This window comes from Mustelus asterias, chromosome 26, assembly GCF_964213995.1.
Source record: "Mustelus asterias chromosome 26, sMusAst1.hap1.1, whole genome shotgun sequence".
Taxonomy (NCBI): domain Eukaryota; kingdom Metazoa; phylum Chordata; class Chondrichthyes; order Carcharhiniformes; family Triakidae; genus Mustelus; species Mustelus asterias.
This window is the reverse complement of record NC_135826.1, coordinates 33,365,348-33,390,462: the sequence shown is the minus strand read 5'-3', so window position 1 is coordinate 33,390,462 and position 25,115 is coordinate 33,365,348. Positions and strand designations below refer to the sequence as shown.

Sequence of the window (25,115 nt, the reverse complement as noted above, 5' to 3'; positions counted from 1 at the left end):
CAAATGCAGAGTATCTATTGAGTATTTGCTGTAATGGAAGCCTAACCAATGTGCGGCTCTGTGGCACAATGGAAAGCATTACAGAGCCGTATGGAAAAGTCAGCCATTCAAAGCTTATGTGTTCGAATCCCACCAGAATCGGATTTTTCTTTGGGTCCCTGGAAGGGTAGAGGGTTTTAGATAAATTGGACAGCATGGTCGCTGTAGGCTTGGAGGGCCGAAGGGCCCTGTGCTGTAATTTTCTATGTTCTTTGATCTTTGGGCTATCTCCAAAGAATGTGCTTATGATTTGCCTAACACGAAGAGGAACTCTTCCTGATATGATCTCGGTTTCATGTCAACATGTTGCAAGATTTTACGTGAAACTGGTTCCATGTCTAGAAATATTAAAAGGACAATATTAACTAATAGAGAGATCACTAATTGTACTTACTTGTTAAAACAACTGATTCATGGTAACCTGCAAAACAAATATATTTGAAAAAGATGACTTAAGCTTGCTCAGAAACATTCTGATTATCTAAAATTATTAGTTTGAAATAAATGCTGTTACCAGTATAGCTTACAAGTGGTAAGATGAGATCAGAAATTGAAGGTTTCAAAACATGAAAATGCAGACAAACGAGCAGAAATCTTCCTAAAAATGGAAGTTTCAATGAAATGTGTTGAGCAGGAGCCAGAAGATGAGGGATGAATGAGTTAACGCCCTTCGAGGAAGGTAAATGAACAGACCAGGAATGAATAACAGAGAGCAGATCAGGAATGTGAGGCTGATGATCAGGGGTACAAGAGGGCTTGCCATTCAGGAATGAATGAACAAGAGCCAGCTGAACAAAAGCAAGATTAATCACCGCAGTGAGAGTGAGTAAGAGGCAACATCGGGAGTGAGAATCGGTCATTTAGCAGTGAATCAGCAGAAAAGGAGTGTGAAAAGGGACTAGCGCAGGAATGGCTGAGAACATGCAGTCCAGGAGTAAGAGTGAGCCAGGAGATCAGGAAGATAGAGGATCACTTGTTAGAAGGATGGTGGTGGGATCATAGTGCAACTGGAAAGTGTCTATAAAAATCTTTTAACCAATTACAGTGCAAGTAAAATCATTACTAAATGGAAGTGAATATATACCATCTACAAAGAGGCTGTTGCTGTCCAGTGAATATGATCCCAACGTGGTGATGCCGTTTGTGTTGTTTTGGAATTCATGATAAAGTAGAACTTTATCAACTTGCTGGGCACTGGCATTCTTTATGAAATCACAGAATGCTTCAACTGTACTGTTACCATCATTTGCAGATCTGCCACATACAAATAGCAGCTGGTTAATTTGTTGTAAAATCATCAACATAATACTGAATATCTGACAGCATTAACATCATCTGATTGATGAATTGATTTCTCAAATCAACTGTGTGAGTACTTGTTTTATCGCAATTGCGTTGCATGACATTTCGAAAGACAGCCAGGATTGTACACGATTCTGTACTTTTCAAGTTAAGATTATTCAATGGCAGGAAGCCTACGATGGAACTCAATGCCAATGACGCACTCATCAAATGAATGAGTTACAGGAAAGTTGAGATGTTTGGATATGTCTGGGTTACAGCAATGCACTCAAAGAATTATCTCAATAGTATACGACAGCACGACTTTATTTATGGAATTAGATTTTTTATGTATTGTAACTAAATATAAGTCAATTGAAGCTGATATACATTGTGGATCCATCTTAACTAGACTTCCATTTTAAGATTTACTTACTTACCTGAAATAGACAGAATGACATTTCACAAAGGTTGAGTTTACTTTGCTGTTGGCATACAGTTGATTGAGCTGCAGGAAATTAAAATGCAACATTTTATTACAAGAAATGTCATGAAATTTAACACTTTTGTTCCTATTCACTGAGATATCGTGATTACCTCGTCAAGAATGTTGCTCGAGATATCCATGTACGATGGGGAAGTTTGGTTTTGTAGACTTGAAGTGAATCGCAGTGTGAGCACGGTGAAGGTTACATTGAATTTTGTCTTTTGTGTTTCTTGACCTGGATTGTTAGTTACAGGAACAATGGGGGGTTCAACTATAAAAGAAAGGGGTACAAAGCAAAATAATATTAAAACACTTAGATCCATCAAAATATGGATGACAATATATTAAGAGTGATCTTTCTAGATGAGCACACAGGTATACTGAATTTCAGAAACTGGACAAGTTGTAGCATATACCCATAAAGGACCCACTTTCAAAATGCCCTAGAAATGACATGATACAATCCTGACCCCTTCCAAGTTCTACAAACCCAACCAGTGCCTCGGTCGCAATGGCTAGCCTCATTGAGGCAAAGGCCCTTATGAACTTATCTTCTCCCAGCTCAGAGAATGACTGGACCACCCTATATTGAGATGTGTTAGCCCACTGCTTCCACAGCCCAATTAACCCAATGCTAATGATAGCCAGCCTCCAAGTGCTCCAGGTCCATTTGGCACCCAGCCAGTGCATCCATCAACTAGATGCCTGAGGGCTTCCTATAGAACACATCAACCCCTGTCTCTCTTATTATGGATGTAAAAAAATAGAACAAATGAAGCTAATTTCAGTGTGTAGTCATGATCCTGCTTTAAATAGAAAGCAATTACATTGATGTAACAGGTCAAATTTTACTTGGATAATCACTTGTAATAGCTGGTGCAGTTGTGATTGTCGTTGATACTGTTGTCGCTGCTGGAGTGGAGCTGCTTGATGATGTTTGTGCTATTGGACTTGATGATGTGGGAATTGATGCAGAGCTCACTGCTGCGGTGATGGTCTGTACACTTGCAGTGACGGTTTCTGATGTTGCTGGGAAAATAATTATTGTCATTACTGCGACAAACAGGCAAGCTCAAATCAAATGCACAGACATCTTAATTCAAATCCACACTTACATGTTCTGTTAACATGTTGTTAGAATATAAATTATTCAATTGGCTAGTTATATCTGCGGTAAAACAATAAAAAGCTACTGAGTAACATTTGTACATGGCTCTTCAATATATTATAATGAGCTGCAAAGTAGAACTATGATATCTTGTGGCAATTTCCTGATTTGGTTGAATTACTGCAATGGATTGAAAAGAATCAGAATGAAACTGCTTTAAATTTCAAGGAATAAGAGTTGTATTCTGCCAAGCTTACTCATGGACCTATCCAATGGGGGTTCATGGTTGTCAATGCCTCTTAGGGGACAGTACCCAAATGCATGGTATCTATTGAGTGTTTGCTGTAATGGAAGCCTAACCATATCTCCAAAGAATGTGCTTATGATTTGCCTAACACGCAGAGGAACTCTTCCTGATATGATCTCAGTTTCATGTCAACATGTTGCAAGATCTTACGTGAAACTGGTTCCATATCGAGAAATATTAGAAGGACAATATTAACTGATAGAGAGATCAATAATTGTACTTACTTGTTAAAACAACTGATTCATGGTAACCTGCAAAACAAATACATTCGGAAAATATGAATTAAGCTTGTTCAAAACATTCTAATTATCTAGATTTATTCGCTTGAAATAAATGCTGTTACCAGTATAGCTTACAAGTGATAAGATATGATGTTCCACAAAAAAATCAGAAATTGAAGACTTCAAAATATGAAAATGGAGCCAAATGAGCAGAATTCTTTTTAAAAATGAAAGTTTCAATAAAATGTGTTGAGCAGAAGTCAGAAGATGAGGGATGAGTGAGTTAGAGCCCTTCGAGGAAGGTAAATGAACAGATCAGGAATGAATAACAGACAGTGGGTCAAGAATGTGAGGCTGAAGATCAGGGATACAAGAGAGCTTGACATTCAGGAATGAATGAACAAGTGCCAGCAGAACAAGGCCAAGATTAATCACCGCAGCAAGAGTAAGAGGCAACGTCAGGAGTGAGAATTGGTCAATTAGGAGTGAGATGGCAGATAAGGAGTGTGAAAGCGACTAGCGCAGGAATGGCTGAGAATGCGCAGTCTGGGAGTAAGGGTGAACCAGGAGATCAGTAAGATAGAGGATCACTTGTTAGAAAGATGGTGGTAGGATCATAGTACGACTTGAAAGTGTCTATAAAAATGTTTTAACCATTACAGTGTAAGTAAAATCATTATTAAATTGAAGTGAATATATACCATCTACAAAGAGGCTGTTGCTGTCCAGTGAATATGATCCCAAGGTGGTGATGCCGTTTGTGTTGTTTTGGAATTCATGATAAAGTAGAACTTTATCAACTTGCTGGGCACTGGCACTCTTCATGAAATCACAGAATGCTTCATCCGTACTGTTACCATCATTTGCAGGTCTGCCACATACAAATAGCAGCTGGTTAATTTGTTGTAAAATCATCAACATAATACTGAATATCTGACAGCATTAATAACACCTGATGGATGAATTGATTTCTCAAACAAACTGTGTGAGTACTTATTTTATCGGAATTGCGTTGCATGACATTTGGAAAGACAGCCAGGATTGTACACGATTCTGTACTTTTCAAGTTAAGATTATTCAATGGCAGGAAGCCTACGATGGAACTCAATGCCAATGACGCACTCATCCAATGAATGAGTTACAGGAAAGTTGAGATGTTTGGATATGTCTGGGTTACAGCAATGCACTCAAAGAATTATCTCAATAGTATACGACAGCACGACTTTATTTATGGAATCAGATTTTTTATGTATTGTAACTAAATATAAGCCAATTGAAGTTGATATACATTGTGGATCCATCTTAACTAGACTTCCATTGTAAGATTTACTTGCTTACCTGAAAGTGACAGAGTGACATTTCACAAAGGTTGAGTTTACTTTGCTGTTGGCATACAGTTGATTGAGCTGCAGGAAATTAAAATGCAACATTTTATTACAAGAAATGTCATGAAATTTAACACTTGTGTTCCCATTCACTTAGATATCGTGATTACCTCGTCAAGAATGTTGCTCGAGATATCCATGTACGATGGGGAAGTTTGGTTTTGTAGACTTGAATTGAATGGCAGTGTGAGCACGGTGAAGGTTACGTTGAATTTTGTCTTTTGTGTTTCTTGACCTGGATTGTTAGTTACAGGAACAATGGGGGGTTCAACTATAAAAGAAAGGGGTACAAAGCAAAATAGGATTCAAACACTTAGATCCATCAAAATAAAGATGACAACATATTAAGAGTGATCTTTCTAGATGAGCACTCAGGTATACAGAATATCAGAAACTGGACAAGTTGTAGCATATACCCATAAAGAACCCACTTTCAAATTGCCCTAGAAATGACATGATACAATCCTGTCCCCTTCCAAGTTCTACAAACCCAACCAGTGCCTCGGTCGCAATGGCTAGCCTCATTGAGGCAAAGGCCCTTATGAACTTATCTTCTCCCAGCTCAGAGAATGACTGGACCACCCTATATTGAGATGTGTTAGCCCACTGCTTCCACAGCCCAATTAACCCAATGCTAATGATAGCCAGCCTCCAAGTGCTCCAGGTCCATTTGGCACCCAGCCAGTGCATCCATCAACTAGATGCCTGAGGGCTTCCTATAGAACACATCAACCCCTGTCTCTCTTATTATGGATGTAAAAAAATAGAACAAATGAAGCTAATTTCAGTGTGTAGTCATGATCCTGCTTTAAATAGAAAGCAATTACATTGATGTAACAGGTCAAATTTTACTTGGATAATCACTTGTAATAGCTGGTGCAGTTGTGATTGTCGTTGATACTGTTGTCGCTGCTGGAGTGGAGCTGCTTGATGATGTTTGTGCTATTGGACTTGATGATGTGGGAATTGATGCAGAGCTCACTGCTGCGGTGATGGTCTGTACACTTGCAGTGACGGTTTCTGATGTTGCTGGGAAAATAATTATTGTCATTACTGCGACAAACAGGCAAGCTCAAATCAAATGCACAGACATCTTAATTCAAATCCACACTTACATGTTCTGTTAACATGTTGTTAGAATATAAATTATTCAATTGGCTAGTTATATCTGCGGTAAAACAATAAAAAGCTACTGAGTAACATTTGTACATGGCTCTTCAATATATTATAATGAGCTGCAAAGTAGAACTATGATATCTTGTGGCAATTTCCTGATTTGGTTGAATTACTGCAATGGATTGAAAAGAATCAGAATGAAACTGCTTTAAATTTCAAGGAATAAGAGTTGTATTCTGCCAAGCTTACTCATGGACCTATCCAATGGGGGTTCATGGTTGTCAATGCCTCTTAGGGGACAGTACCCAAATGCATGGTATCTATTGAGTGTTTGCTGTAATGGAAGCCTAACCATATCTCCAAAGAATGTGCTTATGATTTGCCTAACACGCAGAGGAACTCTTCCTGATATGATCTCAGTTTCATGTCAACATGTTGCAAGATCTTACGTGAAACTGGTTCCATATCGAGAAATATTAGAAGGACAATATTAACTGATAGAGAGATCAATAATTGTACTTACTTGTTAAAACAACTGATTCATGGTAACCTGCAAAACAAATACATTCGGAAAATATGAATTAAGCTTGTTCAAAACATTCTAATTATCTAGATTTATTCGCTTGAAATAAATGCTGTTACCAGTATAGCTTACAAGTGATAAGATATGATGTTCCACAAAAAAATCAGAAATTGAAGACTTCAAAATATGAAAATGGAGCCAAATGAGCAGAATTCTTTTTAAAAATGAAAGTTTCAATAAAATGTGTTGAGCAGAAGTCAGAAGATGAGGGATGAGTGAGTTAGAGCCCTTCGAGGAAGGTAAATGAACAGATCAGGAATGAATAACAGACAGTGGGTCAAGAATGTGAGGCTGAAGATCAGGGATACAAGAGAGCTTGACATTCAGGAATGAATGAACAAGTGCCAGCAGAACAAGGCCAAGATTAATCACCGCAGCAAGAGTAAGAGGCAACGTCAGGAGTGAGAATTGGTCAATTAGGAGTGAGATGGCAGATAAGGAGTGTGAAAGCGACTAGCGCAGGAATGGCTGAGAATGCGCAGTCTGGGAGTAAGGGTGAACCAGGAGATCAGTAAGATAGAGGATCACTTGTTAGAAAGATGGTGGTAGGATCATAGTACGACTTGAAAGTGTCTATAAAAATGTTTTAACCATTACAGTGTAAGTAAAATCATTATTAAATTGAAGTGAATATATACCATCTACAAAGAGGCTGTTGCTGTCCAGTGAATATGATCCCAAGGTGGTGATGCCGTTTGTGTTGTTTTGGAATTCATGATAAAGTAGAACTTTATCAACTTGCTGGGCACTGGCACTCTTCATGAAATCACAGAATGCTTCATCCGTACTGTTACCATCATTTGCAGGTCTGCCACATACAAATAGCAGCTGGTTAATTTGTTGTAAAATCATCAACATAATACTGAATATCTGACAGCATTAATAACACCTGATGGATGAATTGATTTCTCAAACAAACTGTGTGAGTACTTATTTTATCGGAATTGCGTTGCATGACATTTGGAAAGACAGCCAGGATTGTACACGATTCTGTACTTTTCAAGTTAAGATTATTCAATGGCAGGAAGCCTACGATGGAACTCAATGCCAATGACGCACTCATCCAATGAATGAGTTACAGGAAAGTTGAGATGTTTGGATATGTCTGGGTTACAGCAATGCACTCAAAGAATTATCTCAATAGTATACGACAGCACGACTTTATTTATGGAATCAGATTTTTTATGTATTGTAACTAAATATAAGCCAATTGAAGTTGATATACATTGTGGATCCATCTTAACTAGACTTCCATTGTAAGATTTACTTGCTTACCTGAAAGTGACAGAGTGACATTTCACAAAGGTTGAGTTTACTTTGCTGTTGGCATACAGTTGATTGAGCTGCAGGAAATTAAAATGCAACATTTTATTACAAGAAATGTCATGAAATTTAACACTTGTGTTCCCATTCACTTAGATATCGTGATTACCTCGTCAAGAATGTTGCTCGAGATATCCATGTACGATGGGGAAGTTTGGTTTTGTAGACTTGAATTGAATGGCAGTGTGAGCACGGTGAAGGTTACGTTGAATTTTGTCTTTTGTGTTTCTTGACCTGGATTGTTAGTTACAGGAACAATGGGGGGTTCAACTATAAAAGAAAGGGGTACAAAGCAAAATAGGATTCAAACACTTAGATCCATCAAAATAAAGATGACAACATATTAAGAGTGATCTTTCTAGATGAGCACTCAGGTATACAGAATATCAGAAACTGGACAAGTTGTAGCATATACCCATAAAGAACCCACTTTCAAATTGCCCTAGAAATGACATGATACAATCCTGTCCCCTTCCAAGTTCTACAAACCCAACCAGTGCCTCGGTCGCATTGGCTAGCCTCATTGAGGCAAAGGCCCTTATGAACTTATCTTCTCCCAGCTCAGAGAATGACTGGACTACCCTATATTGAGATGTGTTTTCCCACTGCTTCCACAGCCCAACTAACCCAATGCTAATGATAGCCAGCCTCCAAATGCTCCAGGTCCATTCAGCACCCAGCCAGTGCAGCCATCAACTAGATGCACGAGGGCTTCCTATAGAACACATGAACCCCTGTCTCTCTTATTATGGATGTAAAAAAATAGAACAAATGAAGCTAATTTCAGTGTGTAGTCATGATCCTGCTTTAAATGGAAAGCAATTACATTAATGTAACAGGTCAAATTTTACTTGGATAATCACTTGTAATAATTGTTGCAGTTGTGATTGTTGTTGGTTCTGTTGTCACTGTTGGAGTGAAGCTGTTTGCTGATGTTTGTGCTATTGGACTTGGTGATGAAGAGCTCATTGCTGCAGTGATGGTCTGTGCACTTGCAGTCACGGTTTCTGATGTTCCTGGGAAAATAATTATTGCCATTACTGCGACAAACAGGCAAGCTCGAATCAAATACACAGAGATCTTATATTCAAATGCCCACTTACATGTTCTGTTAACATATTGTTAGAATACAAAGTATTCAGTTGTCTAAATATATCTATGATATAACAACAAAAAACTACCAAGTTACATTTGCACTTCCTCGCTATATTGTAATGAGCGCCGAAGTAGAACCACAAATAGTGGTATTTTGTGGGTATTTCCTGATTTGGTTGCAATACTGCACTGGATTGAAAATAATTAAAATGAAACTGCTTCAAGGGATCAGATTGGAAAATAAAAATGTAGTATAATATTCACCACTTGTTGTAATGCCTGTTGATTCAGTTATCGATGCTGAAGTGGAGTTGGGTGTGGTTGTTGATTTTGCTGCACTTGGTGCTGTGGAGCTTGATGCTGTAGTGTTGGTCTGTATAATTGTAATTGGTATTTCTGCTGTTTCGGTGAAAATAGCACATTTGAGTTATGGGCGGCACGGTGGCACAGTGGTTAGCATTGCTGCCTCATAGCGCCAGAGACCCGGGTTCAATTGATGTAACAGGGAAAGAGATATGGGAGAGGCCCTGAATAGGATTGGAACAAAGAATGTTCCACATATCCCACAAGAAGACAGGCATCACCCATAGCCACACCTTTTATTGAGAGGAAGTGAGAAATTGTTCAGGCCTTGGGTGAAAGCCTGTGTGGAGTTTGTACGTTCTCCCCATGTCTGTGTGGCTTTCCTTCGAGTGCTCCGGTTTCCTCCCAAAGATGTGCGGGTTTGGTTGATTGGCCATGCTAAATTTCCGCTTCGTGTCAGGGGGAACTAGCAGGGCAAATAAGTGGGGCTGTGGGGAGAGGGCCTGGGTGGGATTGTGGTCAATGCAGACTCAATGGGCCAAATGGCCTTCTTCTGCACTGTAGGGATTCTATGATTCTGTGAAACCAGCAACTTCCAGTACCATACTCAAAAATATGCATTAATATACAATGTCTGGTTTGGTGACACATTCCCCACAATACAGCATAGGCATGTTGCAGCTGATGCAAGGCAGAGATGAAATTAGCAAATAATTCTCCTCTGTATCATTATTGACGTAATCAATAAAACTGCAATATTTGAGACTTTATTTTAATTTGTTGTCAAACACAATTTAAATGGAGAGCAATTGCATTGAAACATCAGGTGAAAGTATACTTGGATACTCACCACTTATTGCAGTGGCTTGTGTTGTGATTGTCGTTGATTCAGCTGTCGATGCAGGAGTGGAGCTGCTTGCTGTTGTTTCTGCTGTTGGACTTGTTGACATTGTTGTTGATCTAGCGCTCATTGCTGCAGTGGTGCTCTGTGCACTTGCAGTCGAAGTTTCAGATGCTGCTGAGAAAATGAAACATGGCTTTACTGAGAGAGCCAACTTGCAATGAAATACCCAGAAATCGGAATTAAAATACAAACTGCTGTGTTCTGTTCACACTTTGTTGGAATACATGTTACTCAGTTGCTTAAATGTATCCATGTTGAAACAGAAAATAAACATCAGTTAACATTTACACGTCATTCTCCCTTGCCGGTTCATGGACAACAATGCGTCAGTGTGATATTTTGTTGCTTCTATCTCCTGATTTGGATCTAGTGCTGCATTCGATTGAAAAAGAAAAACAATTGAACTGCCGATCAATGTTTACTAGGATACTCACCGGTTGTTACAGTGAATGGCAATGTTGAGATACTTGTTGATGCTGGAGTAGAGCTTGCTGTGGTTGTTCCGGTAGATGCAGGAGTTAATGAAACAGCTGGTATTACAATGCTGCTGGTGGCATTCAAGACTTCTGTTGTTGTATAATAATTATGTTAATCATTAAAATAATTAATGATATATATCATGAAAACTAGCAACTGGGAGTACATGTTCAGGGCATAATCTCAGAACAAGGGGTCTCCCATTCTACACAGGGATGAGGAGGAATTTCTTCTCACAGAGGGTAGAGATTCTATCAGATCAGTCATGATCTCATTGAATGATATGACTGACGTGATGGGTCGAATCGTCTTATAGTCTTAAGGATTTGCTAACAATTGGACATATTACAAATTACCCACAAATGTTTGCAAAATACACAAAACAGCTGATTACATTTGCAAATATTTGCCCTGTGCATTATTACAAATGTAACCCACAAAACTACACTATTTTCTTTTTATTTCAATTGAAAATCAATTATCCTATTTTAAATTTGAAGGACTAAGATTGGAACACAAAAGGTACCATGTTACTCACCACTTGTTGTAATGCCTTGTGTAGTGGTAACTGTTGTTAATTCAGCTGTTGATGTTGGACTGGAGCTGCCTGTGGTTGTAGATTCTGATATAACTGTTGAGGTGGGAGTCGCTGCAGAGCTCGATGCTGCAGTGGAGGTCTTTGCAGTTGCAGTTGATGTTTCTGCTGTTTCAGTGAAAATAAATATTGGCATATTTGAGCCAAACAAACAACTTGTAGCAACAGACTCCAAAATGAGGATTAATATACAAATGGTACTGGCTTGTTAACAGATTTCCCCAAATTATGTGGTCGCAGACACAAAGCCAGAGGTGAAATTCAAATACAAATGATTATCCACTACATTTATAACAGACATATACAATAAAACTGCAATACTTTGAGTTTATTTTAGTATGTAGCCATTCTCTTGACTTACATTGGAACAGCAGGTGAAAGAGTCCAAAAGAGAAAATGCTGGAAAATCTTAGCAGAGTCTGGCAGCATCTGTAAGGAGAGAAAAGGGCTGATGTTTCGAGTCCAGATGACCCTTTGTCAAAGCTCTGACAAAGGGTCATCTGGACTCGAAACGTCAGCTTTTTTCTCGCCTTACAGATGCTGACGGACCTGCTGAGATTTTCCAGCGTTTTATCTTTTGGTTTTAGATTCAAGCATCTGCAGTAATTTGCTTTTAAAGCAGATGAAAGAATTCTTGGATACTCACCACTTTAAATTTGAAGGAATCAGATTGGAAGAAAATGTACCACAGTACTCACCACTTATTGTGGTGGTGCCTTGTGTTGCGATTGTTGTTGATGGTGCTGGAGTGGTGATTGTTGTAGTTGTTGATTCTGTTGCATTTGTTGATGCAGGAGTTGATGCAGAGCTCGATGCTGCAGTGGTACTCTGTGCAGTTGATGTTTCTGGTGTTTGAATAAAAATAGTTAAGGCACATTTGAGCCAAACCAGCAATGTGCAATGCCATAGTCAAAAATCTAAATGAATATATAAATGCCTCTGGTTTATTAACAAAGAACAAAGAACAATACAGCACAGTAACAGGCCCTTCTGTCCACCAAGCCTGTGCCATTTCCTAATCCTTGCTTAGACCTACTACTTATTGCTCATGTGATTTTTAACGCTCTGTTCACCTCCCATTCATGTGTCTATCCAGATACACCTTGAACGTTGCTAATTCCCTCAAATTCCTTCAAAATACAGCATGCAGTAGCAGAACCAAACCAGGAGATGCAATAAGCAAATGATTCACACCCCAGCATTAATAAGAATGGCAAAATTAAAACTGCAATGTATTATGTTCCTTTCAGTATGTAGTCAAATGATTTAATTTGAGAGAATTATATTGAAACACGAAGTAAAACTGTACTTGAAGACTCACCACTTGTTGCAGTGGCTTGTGTTGTGATTGTCGGTGATTCAGTTGTCGATGCAGGAGTGGAGCTGCTTGTTGTTGTTTCTGCTGTTGGACTTGTTGACATTGTTGTTGGTGTAGAGCTCACTGCTGCAGTCGTGCTCTGTGCACTCGCAGTCAAGGTTTCTGATGTTGCTGAGAAGTGAAGAATGACATTGCTGAGAAACAAAGACAACTTGGAAAGAAATACTCAGAAATCTAAAAATGGAAACTGTTTTGATCTCGTTAACACTTTGGTAGAATACAAGTTACTCAGTTGATTAAATGTATCCAATCACCAAAAATGCATCAAGTAACATTTGCATCTCAACTAGATTGGAATTTCTTTTTATGACACTCACCACTTGTTGTAGCGAGTGTTGATGTTGAGATGCTTGTCGCTGCTGGAGTGGAACTTTCTGTTGTTGTTGCTCCTGATGTACTTGTTGTTGCAGGAGTTGATGAAGAGGCTGATATTGCGGTGCTGCTACTGGCAGTTGAGGCTTCTGCTGTTGCAGTGAAAATAATTAATGATTTATATCAGGTAAACAAGCTAATTATACGAGTTAATGAGCAACTTTGGATTGGCCACAGCTATTTGCAAATGACACAAAGCAGCTGATAAAATGTTAAATGACATTCCCATGCATTATTGTAACTGTAACCAGCAAAATGGGAGTGTTTTGTTTTGATTTCAATGTATAGTCATAATCCTGCTTCAACTTTCGCAGAATCAGTTTGGAACAGAAATGTGTATTATGATACGCACCACTTGTAATGCCTTGTGTTGTTGCGATTGTTGTGGATTCTGCTGTTGAAGCTGGAGTGGAACTGCCTGTTGTTGTTGACTTGGTTGCGGTTGAGGTGGGAGTCGGTGTAGAGCTCGATGCTGCAGTGGTGGTTTGTGCAGTTGCAGTTGCAGTTGACGTCGCTGCTGTTCAAGTGCAAATAAATAATGGCATATTTGAGTCAAACCAGCAACTTACAATACCATACTCGAAAATATGCATTAATATATAAATGACACCAGTTTGTTGACAAATTCACACAAAATACGCCATAGACTTAGAACATAGATAGAACATAGAACAGTACAGCACAGAACAGGCCCTTCGGCCCACGATGTTATGCCGTGCTTTGTCTGAAACCCAGATCAAGCTATTTCCTCCCTATCATCCCGAAGTACTCCATGTGCCTATCCAATAGCTTCTTAAATGTTCCCAAAGTTTCTGACTCCACTATCCCTGCAGGCAGTCCATTCCACACCCCAACCACTCTCTGAGTAAAAAACCTACCTCGGACATCCTTCCTATATCTCCCACCATGAACCCTATAGTTATGCCCCCTGGTTACCGCTCCATTCACCTGAGGAAATAGTCTTTGAATGTTGTAGTAGAGCACAGCAGAAGATGAAATTCGCAAATGATTTATCCATCCCCTGAATTAATGAATGGAATCCATCAAACTACAACATTTTGTGCTTATTCGAGTAAATTCTTAAACCAATGATTTAAATTGAGAGCAATTTCATTCCAACAAAGATTTTTCCGTATTTGGATACATACCACTTGTCATAGAGGCTTGTGTAGTTGTGATTGTCGTTGATTCAGCTGTCGATGCAGGAGTGGAGCTGCTTGTTGTTGTTTCTGCTGTTGGACTTGTTGACATTGTTGTTGGTGTAGAGCTCACTGCTGCAGTGGTGCTCTGTGCACTTGGAGTCACAGTTGCAGATGTTGCTGATAAAATGAAGAGAGACATTACTGAGAGAAAGAGTCAACTTTCAATGAAATACCCAGAAATTGAAATTAAAATACAAACTGCAATGTTCAGATCACACATTGGTAGAATTCAAATTACTCAGTTCAATAAATGTATTCATTTTTAAACAGTAAAAAAAGTAATATTTGCACACAAATTAGATTGGAACATTAATTTTACAATGACACTCACCACTTGTAGCGAGTGTTGATGTTGAGATGCTTGTCGCTGCTGGAGTGGAACTTTCTGTTGTTGTTGCTCCTGATGTACTTGTTGTTGCAGGAGTTGATGAAGAGGCTGATATTGCAGTGCTGCTACTTGTAGTTAAGGTTTCTGTTGTTGCAATGAAAATAATTCATGATTTATATGAGGTAAACTAGCAAATTGGAATGCCTTACTCAGAAATGTACTTTAAAAACACACTGATATGATTTACTAACAATTAAACATTACAAATTAACCAAAAATATTTGCAAAAGATGCAAAGCAACTGATGAAATTTTACAGTATTTTCCTGTGCATTATTGTAACTGTGAGCAGCAAGTCAAGAGTGTTTTTTAAAATTTCAGCATATAGTCATAATCCTGTTTGAAAACTCATCGCAGAATCAGATTGGAACTGAAAAGTATATTCAGATACTCACCACTTGTAATGCTTTGTGTTGTGATTGTCATTGATTCAGTTGTGGGTGCTGGAGTGGAGATTGTTGTACTCGTTGATTCTGCTGTACTTGTTGATGTGGGAGTTGATGCAGAGCTCGATGCTGCAGTGGTGCTCTGTGCAGTTGAGGTCGATGTTTCTGCTGTTTCAGTGATGGCAAATAATGGCAAATCTGAGTCACACCAGCAACTTACAATACCAAACTCAAACATGTGCATGTATATACAAATCTCTCTGAAATATTAACACATCCATGCAAAATATGACATTGGCATGTTACAGGAGACGCTGCAGAAGGTGAAATTAGCAAATGATTTGCCCCCTTCATTAATCTGAATAAAACAGAAATATTTTCTGCTTATTTCATTATATAATCTAACACATGATTTAAATTGACGGCAATTTCATTGGAACACCATTTTTCCATATTTGGACACTCACCATTTGTCGTAGGGGCTTGTGTTGATGTGGTTGTCGTTGATTCAGCTGTCGATGCAGGAGTGGAGCTGCTTGTTGTTGTTTCTGCTGTTGGACTTGTTGACATTGTTGTTGATGTAGAGCTCACTGCTGCAGTGGTGCTCTGTGCACTTGCAGTCGTGGTTGAAGGTAATGCTGAGAAAGTGAAGAATTACATTACTGAGAGAAAGAGGCAACTTGGAATATAATACACAGAAACCTAAATGTAGATAGAAACTGGTATGATTTGTTCAAACTCTGGTTGAAGATAATTACTCAGTTGATTAAATTCATCCAATGTTCAAAGAGCAAAAAAGCATCAACTAACATTTGCACATCAATTATATTGGAACATTAGTTTTTCTATGATACTGACCACTTGTTGTAGCGAGTGTTGATGTTGAGATGCTTGTCGATGCTGGAGTGGAACTTTCTGTTGTTGTTGCTCCTGATGTACTTGTTGTTGCAGGAGTTGATGAAGAGGCTGATATTGCAGTGCTGCTACTGGCAGTTGAGGTTTCTGCTGTTGCAGTGAATATAATTAATGCTTTATACGAGTTAATGAGCAACTTTGAGTTGCCCACAGCTATTTCCAAACGACACAAAGCTGCTGTTAAATGTTAAATGACATTCCCATGCATTATTGTAACTGTAACCAGCAAAATGGGAGTGTTTTGTTTTGATTTCAGTGTATAGTCATAATCCTGCTTCAACTTTCACAGAATCAGTTTGGAACAGAAATGTGTATTATGATACGCACCACTTGTAATTCCTTGTGTTGTTGCGATTGTTGTGGATTCCGTTGTTGGAGCTGGAGTGGAACTGCCTGTCGTTGTTGACCCGGTTGCGGTTGAGGTGGGAGTAGGTGCAGAGCTCGATGCTGCAGTGGTGGTCTGTGCACTTGCAGTCATGGTTGGAGATGTTGCTGAGAAAGTGAAGAGTAACATTACTGAGGGAAAGTGAAAATTTGGAATGAAATATGTAGAAATCTAAATTAAGATATGAACTGCAATGTTCGGATCACACTTTGGTAGACTTCAAATTACTCAGTTTAATAAATGTATTCATGTTGAAACAGCAAAACGAGTAATATTTGAACACGAATTAGATTTGAACATTAGTTTTTCTATGACACTCACCACTTGTTGTAATGAGTGTTGATGTTGAGATGCTTGTCGATGCTGGAGTGGAACTTTCTGTTGTTGTTGCTCCTGATGTACTTGTTGTTGCAGGAGTTGATGAAGAGGCTGATATTGCAGTGCTGCTACTGGCAGTTGAGGTTTCTGTTGCTGCAGTGAAAATAATTAATTATTTATATGAGATAAACCCACAAATTGGAATAACATACTCAGAATCGTACATTATAAAAACACTGATATGATTTACTAACAATTGAACATATTACAAATTTGCCACAAATATTTGCGAAAGATGCGAAACAGCTGATGAATTTTCCGAAGATTCTCCCGTGCATGATTCTCATTGAAAGCAGCAAATTGGGAGTGCTTTTTAAAATATCAGTATCAAATTATAACCCTGCATGAAAACTCAGAGAAGTAGACGGGAACAGGAAAATAGGCCACGTTACGCACCACTTGTCGTAGGGGCTTGTGTTGTGATTGTCGTTGATTCAGTTGTGGGTGCTGGAGTGGAGATTGTTGTAGTTGTTGATTCTGCTGTACTTGTTGATGTGGGAGTTGATGCAGAGCTCGATGCTGCAGTGGTGCTCTGTGCAGTTGAGGTTGATGTTTCTGCTGTTTCAGTGAGAAGCAAATAATGGCAAATCTGAGTCACACCAGCAACTTACAATACCAAACTCAAACATGTGCATGAATATACAAATCCCTCTGATATATTAACAAATCCACACAAAATACGCCATTGGCATGTTGTAGCAGATGCATTGCAGAAATTAGCAAATGATTTGCCCCCTTCATTACTCAAGAATCGAAACAATAAAACTGCAATATTTTCTGCTCATTTTATTATATAGTCTATCACATGATTTAAATTGAGAGCAAGGCCATTGGAAAACCATTTTTCTGTATTTGGATACTCACCACTTGTTGTAGGGGCTTGTGTTGTTGTGATTGTCGTTGATTCAGCTGTCGATGCAGGAGTGGAGCTGCTTGCTGTTGTTTCTGCTGTTGGACTTGTTGACATTGTTGTTGATGTAGAGCTCACTGCTGCAGTGGTGCTCTGTGCACTTGCAGTCGTGGTTGCAGATGTTGCTGAGAAAGTGAAGAGTGACATTACTGAGAAAAAGTGCCAACTTGGAGAGAATACACTGAATTCCAAATTAAAATAGAAACTGCGATGATCTGTTCACACTTTGGTAAAATGCAAATTATTCTCTTAATTAAACATGTTTAAACAGCAAAAAACAAATAATGTATGCACATGAATTAGTTATTACTACGATATTCACCACTTGTTGTAGCGAGTGTTGATGTTGAGATGCTTGTCGATGCTGGAGTGGAACTTCCTGCTGTTGTTGCTCCTGATGTACTTGTTGTTGCAGGAGTTGATGAAGAGGCTGATATTGCAGTGCTGCTACTGGCAGTTGAGGTTTCTGTTGCTGCAGTGAAAATAATTAATGATTTATATGAGGTAAACTAGCAAATTCTAATATCTTACTCAGAATTGTGTATTAAAAACACACTGATATGATTTGCTCACAATTGAACATATTATAAATGACCCACATGTATTAGCAAAAGATACGAAGCAGCTGATGAATTTTCCAAAGATTCTCCCGTGTATTATTGTAGTTGTAAGCTGCAAATTGGGAGTGCTTTATAAAAATATCAGTTTCTAATCAGAGCCCTGCATGAAAACTCAGAATTAGACTGGAACAGGAATATGGACCACGTTACTCACCACTTGTTGTAATGCCTTGTGTTGTTGTGATTGTTGTTGATTCAGTTGTGGGTGCTGGAGTGGAGATTGTTGTAGTTGTTGATTCTGCTGTACTTGTTGATGTGGGAGTTGATGCAGAGCTCGATGCTGCAGTGGTGCTCTGTGCAGTCAAGGTCGATGTTTCTGCTGTTTCAGTGAGAAGCAAATAATGGCAAATCTGAGTCACACCAGCAACTTACAATACCAAACTCAAACATGTGCCTGAATATACAAATCCCTCTGATATATTAACAAATCCACACAAAATACCACATTGACATGTTACAGGAGACACATTGCAGAAGGTGAAATTAGCAAATGTTTTGCCCCCTTCATTAATCTGGTTGTAAACAAGAAAACTGCAATATTTTCTGCGAATTTTATTATATAATCTAACACATGGGGCCCAGTTTTATCATTTTGATTCCAAGTGCTGATCTGACTTGTGAATCTGTTCTGAGGCGCCCCATACGCACCCAGCCTGAAAAAAAATCACGGGTCTCAATTGCGCCCGAAATGCTGCAGCTTTGATTGGAGATTTGAACTGCGCATGCGCAGTCAGAAAAGAATTTGAAAAACGTTCCCCTGTCACATCGCTCCCAGGCTGCAAAAAGTGGATAAAGTGGCCCCAGAGCGAAAAGCGGGAGCGATGGCCCCCACAGACATCGCCCCACCCCCACAACATAACTGTCCCCCTTATCCACCCACCCCGCCGCTACCCAGACCGATCGCGACCCTCTTCTCTTACTCCTCCACTGATCGCCTGCAGAGTGGCAGGGTGGTGCTCCTGCCCCCGCCGCCCGCTCCACCAGAGATCCATCTGGCCTCTTTCCCCCCTTCCACCAGTGAGTGATCGGGCCCTCCCTCCGCCCCCCCCTCCCCCCCCCCCCCCCCCCCCCCGCCATCAGAGAGCGATCGGAGCTCCCCTCGCCACCCCCCTTCCCCTCCCCACCAGAGAGTGATCGGGCCTTGCTCCCCCGCCCCCCCTGCCCCACAAAGAATGATCTGGCCTCCCTTCTCCACCAGACAGCAATCAGGCCTCCCTCTTCCCTCCCCCCCAATAGATACATCTGACCCTCCCCCCCCCACCAGAAAATGATATGGCCTTCCTCCTCCCTCCCCCCCACCAAAGAATGATCGGGCCTCCCTCCTCTCGCCCCTCACCAGAGAATGATCTGGCCTGCCTCCCCCCCTCCGCCCCACGACGGATCTGAGTCAGAGAGCCGTTGGAAACTCTGAACTTACCGCTTCAGAAGCTCGAGTGCCTGAAACAGACGTTTGCTGAGCATGTCTGTTTCGTGCCGAATCTGGACGCGCGAATGCGATTGTAAAGGGGGAAATGCTGGTAAAGTTGGGCGGGCAGCCCATTAATTCAATTAAAATACATGCAAATACATTTAAATCGCCGTTGGACTAATTTCAGGCACAGTTCGGATCGCGGTCATTTTCGAGCATTGGTAAAGTGTGCAACTGTGCGGACCTGGGCGCGGATCGCGCTAATCACCTCACACATGACTTTACCAAGTTTTCGCACCCGGAGACAGGCACTTCGCAATGGTAAAATCGAGCACATGATTTAAAATGACAGCAATGTCATTGGTAAACCATTTTTCTGTATTTGGATACTCACCACTTGTTGTAGGAGCTTGTGTAGTTGTGATTGTCGTTGATTCAGCTGTCGATGCAGGAGTGGAGCTGCTTGTTGTTGTTTCTGCTGTTGGACTTGTTGACATTGTTGCTGATGTAGAGCTCACTGCTGCAGTGGTGCTCTGTGCACTTGCAGTCGTGGTTGCTGATGTTGCTGAGAAAATGAAGAGTGACATTATAGAAGGTGCCAACTTGGAATGAAATCTAAATTAAAATACCAACTACAATGACGGGATCACATTTTGTTGGGACTTAATTTACTCAGTTTGATAAATGGATTCATGTTGAAACAGCATAAAACGTAATATTTGCACACAAATTAGATTGGAACATTAATTTTACAATGATACGCACCACTTGTTGTAATGTGTGTTGATGTTGAGATGCTTGTCGATGCTGGAGTGGAACTTTCTGTTGTTGTTGCTCCTGATGTACTTGTTGTTGCAGGAGTTGATGAAGAGGCTGATGTTGCAGTGCTGCTACTGGCAGTTGAGGTTTCTGTTGTTGCAGTGAAGATAATTCATGATTTATATGAGGTAAACTAGCAAATTGGAACACATTACTCAGAAACATACAGTAAAAACACACTGATATGATTTGCTAATAATTAAACATATTACAATTTTGCCACAAATATTTGCAAAAGACAATAATCAGCTGGTGAATTTTCCAAAGATTCTCCCGTGCATTATTGTAACTGTAAGCAGCAAATCGGGAGTGCTTTTGAATTTCGTATATAGTTATAATCCTGCTTGAAAACTCACAGAATTAGACTGGAACAGGAAAATGGACCACGTTACTCACCACTTGTTGTAATGCCTTGTGTTGTTGCGATTGTTGTTGATTCAGTTGTGGGTGCTGGAGTGGAGATTGTTGTAGTTGTTGATTCTGCTGTACTTGTTGATGTGGGAGTTGATGAAGAGCTCGATGCTGCAGTGGTGCTCTGTGCAGTTGAGGGCGATGTTTCTGCTGTTTCAGTGAGAAGCAAATAATGGCAAATCTGAGTCACACCAACAACTTACAATACCAAACTGAAAAATGTTGCATGAATATACAAATCCCTCTGAGATATTAACAAATCCATGCAAAATACGACATTGCCATGTTACAGGAGACACATTGCAGAAGGTGAAATTAGCAAATGATTTGCCCCCTTCATTAATCTGAATGTAAACAATAAAAAAGTAATATTTTATGCTAATTTTATTATATAGTCCATCACATGATGTAAATTGAGAGAAATTTCATTGGAACACTATTTTTCTGTATTTGGACACTCACCACTTGTCGTAGGGGCTTGTGTTGTGATTGTCGTTGATTCAGCTGTCGATGCAGGAGTGGAGCTGCTTGCTGTTGTTTCTGCTGTTGGACCTGTTGACATTGTTGCTGATGTAGAGCTCACTGCTGCAGTGGTGCTCTGTGCACTTGCAGTCGTGGTTGGAGATGTTGCTGAGAATGTGAAGGGTGACATTACAGAAAGTGCCAACTTGGAATGAAATACGCAGAAATCTAAATTAAAATACAAACTGCAATCTTCGGATCACACTTTGGTAGAATTCAAATTACTCAGTTTAATAAATGTATTCAGGGATAGTGTCACGGCTGTAGAGAAGGTGGACGCCGTGGAGGGATTGACTACGGAGTCTCTGTGGGTGGAGGTTAGGAACAGGAAGGGGTCGGTAACGTTGCTGGGTGTTTTCTATAGGCCGCCCAATAGTAACAGAGATGTTGAGGAGCAGATGGGGAAACAGATCCTGGAGAGATGTAGGAATAACAGAGTTGTCGTGATGGGAGATTTTAATTTCCCAAACATAGATTGGAATATCCCTAGGGCTAGGGGTTTGGATGGAGAGGAGTTTGTTAGGTGTGTCCAGGAGAGTTTCCTGACACAGTATGTGGATAAGCCTACTAGAGGAGAGGCTGTACTTGATCTGGTGCTGGCTAATGAACCTGGACAGGTGGAGGATCTCTCGGTGGGTGAGCATCTTGGGGATAGCGATCATAATTCTATCTCCTTCACGATAGCATTGGAAAGAGATAGGATCAGGCAGGCTAGGAAAGTGTTTCTCTGGAGTAAAGGGAAATACAGTGTCATCAGGGAGGAAATTAGACGGGTAAATTGGAAGGAGGCATTCTTGGGGAAAAGTACCGAAGGAAAGTGGAGGATTTTCAAGGAATGTTTGTCTGGAGCTCTGCATGACAACGTTCCGATGAGACAGGGGAGTGTTGGTAGGGTACGGGAACCGTGGTGCACGAAGGTTGTGATGAACCTGGTGAATAAGAAAAGAGAGGCGTACAGAAGGTTCAGAGAGCTAGGAGGTGTTAAGGATTTAGAGGAGTATACGGGATGTAGGAAGGAGCTTAAGAAGGAAATTAGGAGAGCGAGAAGGGGTCATGAGAAGGCCTTGGCGGGTAAGATTAAGGAGAATCCCAAGGCTTTCTACAAATATGTCAAGAGTAAAAGGATGAGATGTGAAGGCATAGGACCCTTAAAAGGTGAAGGGGGAAAAGTTTGTGCGGAACCGTTAGAAATGGCGGAGGTGCTTAATGAATACTTTACCTCGGTATTCACGGAGGAAAGGGATCTGGGTAGTTGTACTGCTGGTTTGCGGTGGACAGAAAGGATCGAGCATGTGGACATAAAGAAAGAGGATGTGTTGGAACTATTGAATGGCATCAAGGTTGGTAAGTCGCCGGGACCGGATGGGATGTACCCCAGGTTACTGTGGGAGGCGAGGGAGGAGATTGCGGAGCCTTTGGCGATGATCTTTGCATCGTCGATGGAGACGGGAGAGGTTCCGGAGGATTGGAGGATTGCAGATGTGGTCCCTATATTCAAGAAAGGGAACAGGGACAGCCCGGGAAATTACCGACCGGTGAGTCTAACCTCAGTGGTTGGTAAGTTGATGGAGAGGATCCTGAGAGACAGGATTTATGATCATCTAGAGAAGTTTAGTATGATCAAAAGTAGTCAGCACGGCTTTGTCAAGGGCAGGTCGTGCCTTACGAGCCTGGTTGAGTTCTTTGAAAATGTGACCAAACACATTGACGAAGGAAGAGCGGTGGATGTGGTCTATATGGACTTCAGCAAGGCGTTCGATAAGGTCCCCCATGCAAGACTTCTTGAGAAAGTGAGAGGGCATGGGATCCAAGGGGCTGTTGCCTTGTGGATCCATAACTGGCTTGCCTGCAGAAGGCAGAGAGTGGCTGTGGAGGGGTCTTTCTCTGCATGGAGGTCAGTGACCAGTGGAGTGCCCCAGGGATCTGTTCTGGGACCCTTGCTGTTTGTCATTTTCATAAATGACCTGGATGAGGAAGTGGAGGGATGGGTTGGTAAGTTTGCTGACGACACCAAGGTAGGTGGTGTTGTGGATAGTTTGGAGGGATGTCAGAAGTTGCAGCGAGACATAGATAGAATGCAAGACTGGGCGGAGAAGTGGCAGATGGACTTCAACCCGGATAAGTGTGTGGTGATCCATTTTGGCAGATCCAATGGGATGAAGCAGCAGTATAATATGAAGGGTACCATTCTTAGCAGTGTAGAGGATCAGAAGGACCTTGGGGTCCGGGTCCATAGGACTCTTAAATCGGCCTCGCAGGTGGAGGATGCGGTCAAGAAGGCGTACGGCGTACTGGCCTTCATTAATCGAGGGATTGAGTTTAGGAGTCGGGAGATAATGCTGCAGCTTTATAGGACCCTGGTTAGACCCCACTTGGAGTACTGCGCGCAGTTCTGGTCACCTCATTACAGGAAAGATGTTGAAGCCATTGAAAGGGTGCAGAGGAGATTTACAAGGATGTTGCCTGGATTGGGGGGCATGCCTTATGAGGATAGGTTGAGGGAGCTTGGTCTCTTCTCCCTGGAGAGACGAAGGATGAGAGGTGACCTGATAGAGGTTTACAAGATGTTGAGAGGTCTGGATAGGGTAGACTCTCAGAGGCTATTTCCAAGGGCTGAAATGGTTGCTACGAGAGGACACAGGTTTAAGGTGCTGGGGGGTAGGTACAGAGGAGATGTCAGGGGTAAGTTTTTCACTCAGAGGGTGGTGGGTGAGTGGAATCGGCTGGCGTCGGTGGTAGTGGAGGCAAACTCGTTGGGGTCTTTTAAGAGACTTCTGGATGAGTACATGGGATTTAATGGGATTGAGGGCTATAGATAGGCCCAGAGGTGGGGATGTGATCGGCGCAACTTGTGGGCCGAAGGGCCTGTTTGTGCTGTGGCTTTCTATGTTCTATGTTCTATGTTCATGTTGAAACAGCAAAAACAGTCATATTTGGGGGGAGATCAAATTCAGGTATACAAGATGATAAATGTATGGATAAAGTAGATGTGGAGCGGATGCTTCCGCTGGTGGGGTATTCTAGGATGAGAGGTCATAGTCTTAGGAGAAGGGGGAGCAAATTTAAATCAGAGTTGAGGAGAAACTACTTCTCTCAAAGGGTTGTGAATCTGTGGAATTCGCTACCACAAAGTGCTGTGGATGCTGGGACAGTGAGTAAATTTAAGGAAGAGTTAGGCAGATTTTTAATTGAATGGGTTGAAGGGTTATCAGGAGAGGGCAGGAAAATGGAGTTGACGAGCATATCAGCCATAATTGAATGGTGGCCCAGACTCGATGGGCCGAATGGCCTAATTCTGTTCCGACATCTTATGAACTTTTGCACACAAATTAGATTTGAACATTAATTTTACAATGATGCTCACCACTTGTTGTAGCGAGTGTTGCTGGAGTGGAACTTTCTGTTGTTGTTGCTCCTGATGTACTTGTTGTTGCAGGAGTTGATGAAGAGGCTGATATTGCAGTGCTGCTACTTGCAGTTGAGGTTTCTGTTGTTGTAGTGAAAATAATTAATTATCCATATGAGTTTAACCCGCAAATTGGAATATCATACTCAGAAAAGTACATTAAGAACACACTGATATAATTTACTAACAATTGAACATATTACAAATTACCCACAAATATTTGCAAAAGACACAAATCAGCTGATGAATTTTCCAAAGATTCTCCCATGCATTATTGTAACTGTAAGCAGCAAATCGGGAGTGTTTTTTAAAATTGTATTATTTAGTCATAATCCTGCTTGAAAACTCACAGAATTGGACTGGAACAGGAAAATGGACCACGTTACTCACCA

The 25,115-nt window shown here is 40.8% G+C and overlaps 1 protein-coding gene across 1 annotated transcript in view; it reads right to left on the bottom strand.

Moving 5' to 3' along the window:
* The window catches only part of LOC144479696 (mucin-16-like), a 65,210-nt gene extending 40,397 nt beyond the window's left edge, over positions 1-24,813 (bottom strand). Inside the window, exons 1-38 of the mRNA XM_078198724.1 lie at positions 24,682-24,813; positions 21,258-21,425; positions 20,781-20,945; positions 20,331-20,474; positions 19,960-20,130; positions 18,312-18,476; positions 17,860-18,009; positions 17,492-17,662; positions 17,024-17,185; positions 16,571-16,720; positions 16,192-16,356; positions 15,808-15,954; positions 15,417-15,587; positions 14,959-15,117; positions 14,508-14,648; positions 14,126-14,293; positions 13,327-13,488; positions 12,920-13,066; positions 12,546-12,713; positions 11,168-11,329; positions 10,587-10,718; positions 10,099-10,266; positions 9,210-9,344; positions 8,714-8,866; positions 7,960-8,120; positions 7,803-7,870; positions 7,166-7,335; positions 6,468-6,494; positions 5,693-5,857; positions 4,939-5,099; positions 4,782-4,849; positions 4,145-4,314; positions 3,447-3,473; positions 2,672-2,836; positions 1,918-2,078; positions 1,761-1,828; positions 1,124-1,293; positions 434-460 (exon numbers count right to left, since the gene is read on the bottom strand). Coding sequence (XP_078054850.1) covers positions 434-460; positions 1,124-1,293; positions 1,761-1,828; positions 1,918-2,078; positions 2,672-2,836; positions 3,447-3,473; positions 4,145-4,314; positions 4,782-4,849; positions 4,939-5,099; positions 5,693-5,857; positions 6,468-6,494; positions 7,166-7,335; positions 7,803-7,870; positions 7,960-8,120; positions 8,714-8,866; positions 9,210-9,344; positions 10,099-10,266; positions 10,587-10,718; positions 11,168-11,329; positions 12,546-12,713; positions 12,920-13,066; positions 13,327-13,488; positions 14,126-14,293; positions 14,508-14,648; positions 14,959-15,117; positions 15,417-15,587; positions 15,808-15,954; positions 16,192-16,356; positions 16,571-16,720; positions 17,024-17,185; positions 17,492-17,662; positions 17,860-18,009; positions 18,312-18,476; positions 19,960-20,130; positions 20,331-20,474; positions 20,781-20,945; positions 21,258-21,357 — 5,164 coding nt within the window. The 5' untranslated portion in view covers positions 21,358-21,425; positions 24,682-24,813. The remainder of the gene's footprint in view (positions 1-433; positions 461-1,123; positions 1,294-1,760; positions 1,829-1,917; positions 2,079-2,671; positions 2,837-3,446; positions 3,474-4,144; positions 4,315-4,781; positions 4,850-4,938; positions 5,100-5,692; positions 5,858-6,467; positions 6,495-7,165; positions 7,336-7,802; positions 7,871-7,959; positions 8,121-8,713; positions 8,867-9,209; positions 9,345-10,098; positions 10,267-10,586; positions 10,719-11,167; positions 11,330-12,545; positions 12,714-12,919; positions 13,067-13,326; positions 13,489-14,125; positions 14,294-14,507; positions 14,649-14,958; positions 15,118-15,416; positions 15,588-15,807; positions 15,955-16,191; positions 16,357-16,570; positions 16,721-17,023; positions 17,186-17,491; positions 17,663-17,859; positions 18,010-18,311; positions 18,477-19,959; positions 20,131-20,330; positions 20,475-20,780; positions 20,946-21,257; positions 21,426-24,681) is intronic.
* Between the last annotated feature and the right edge of the window lie 302 nt (positions 24,814-25,115).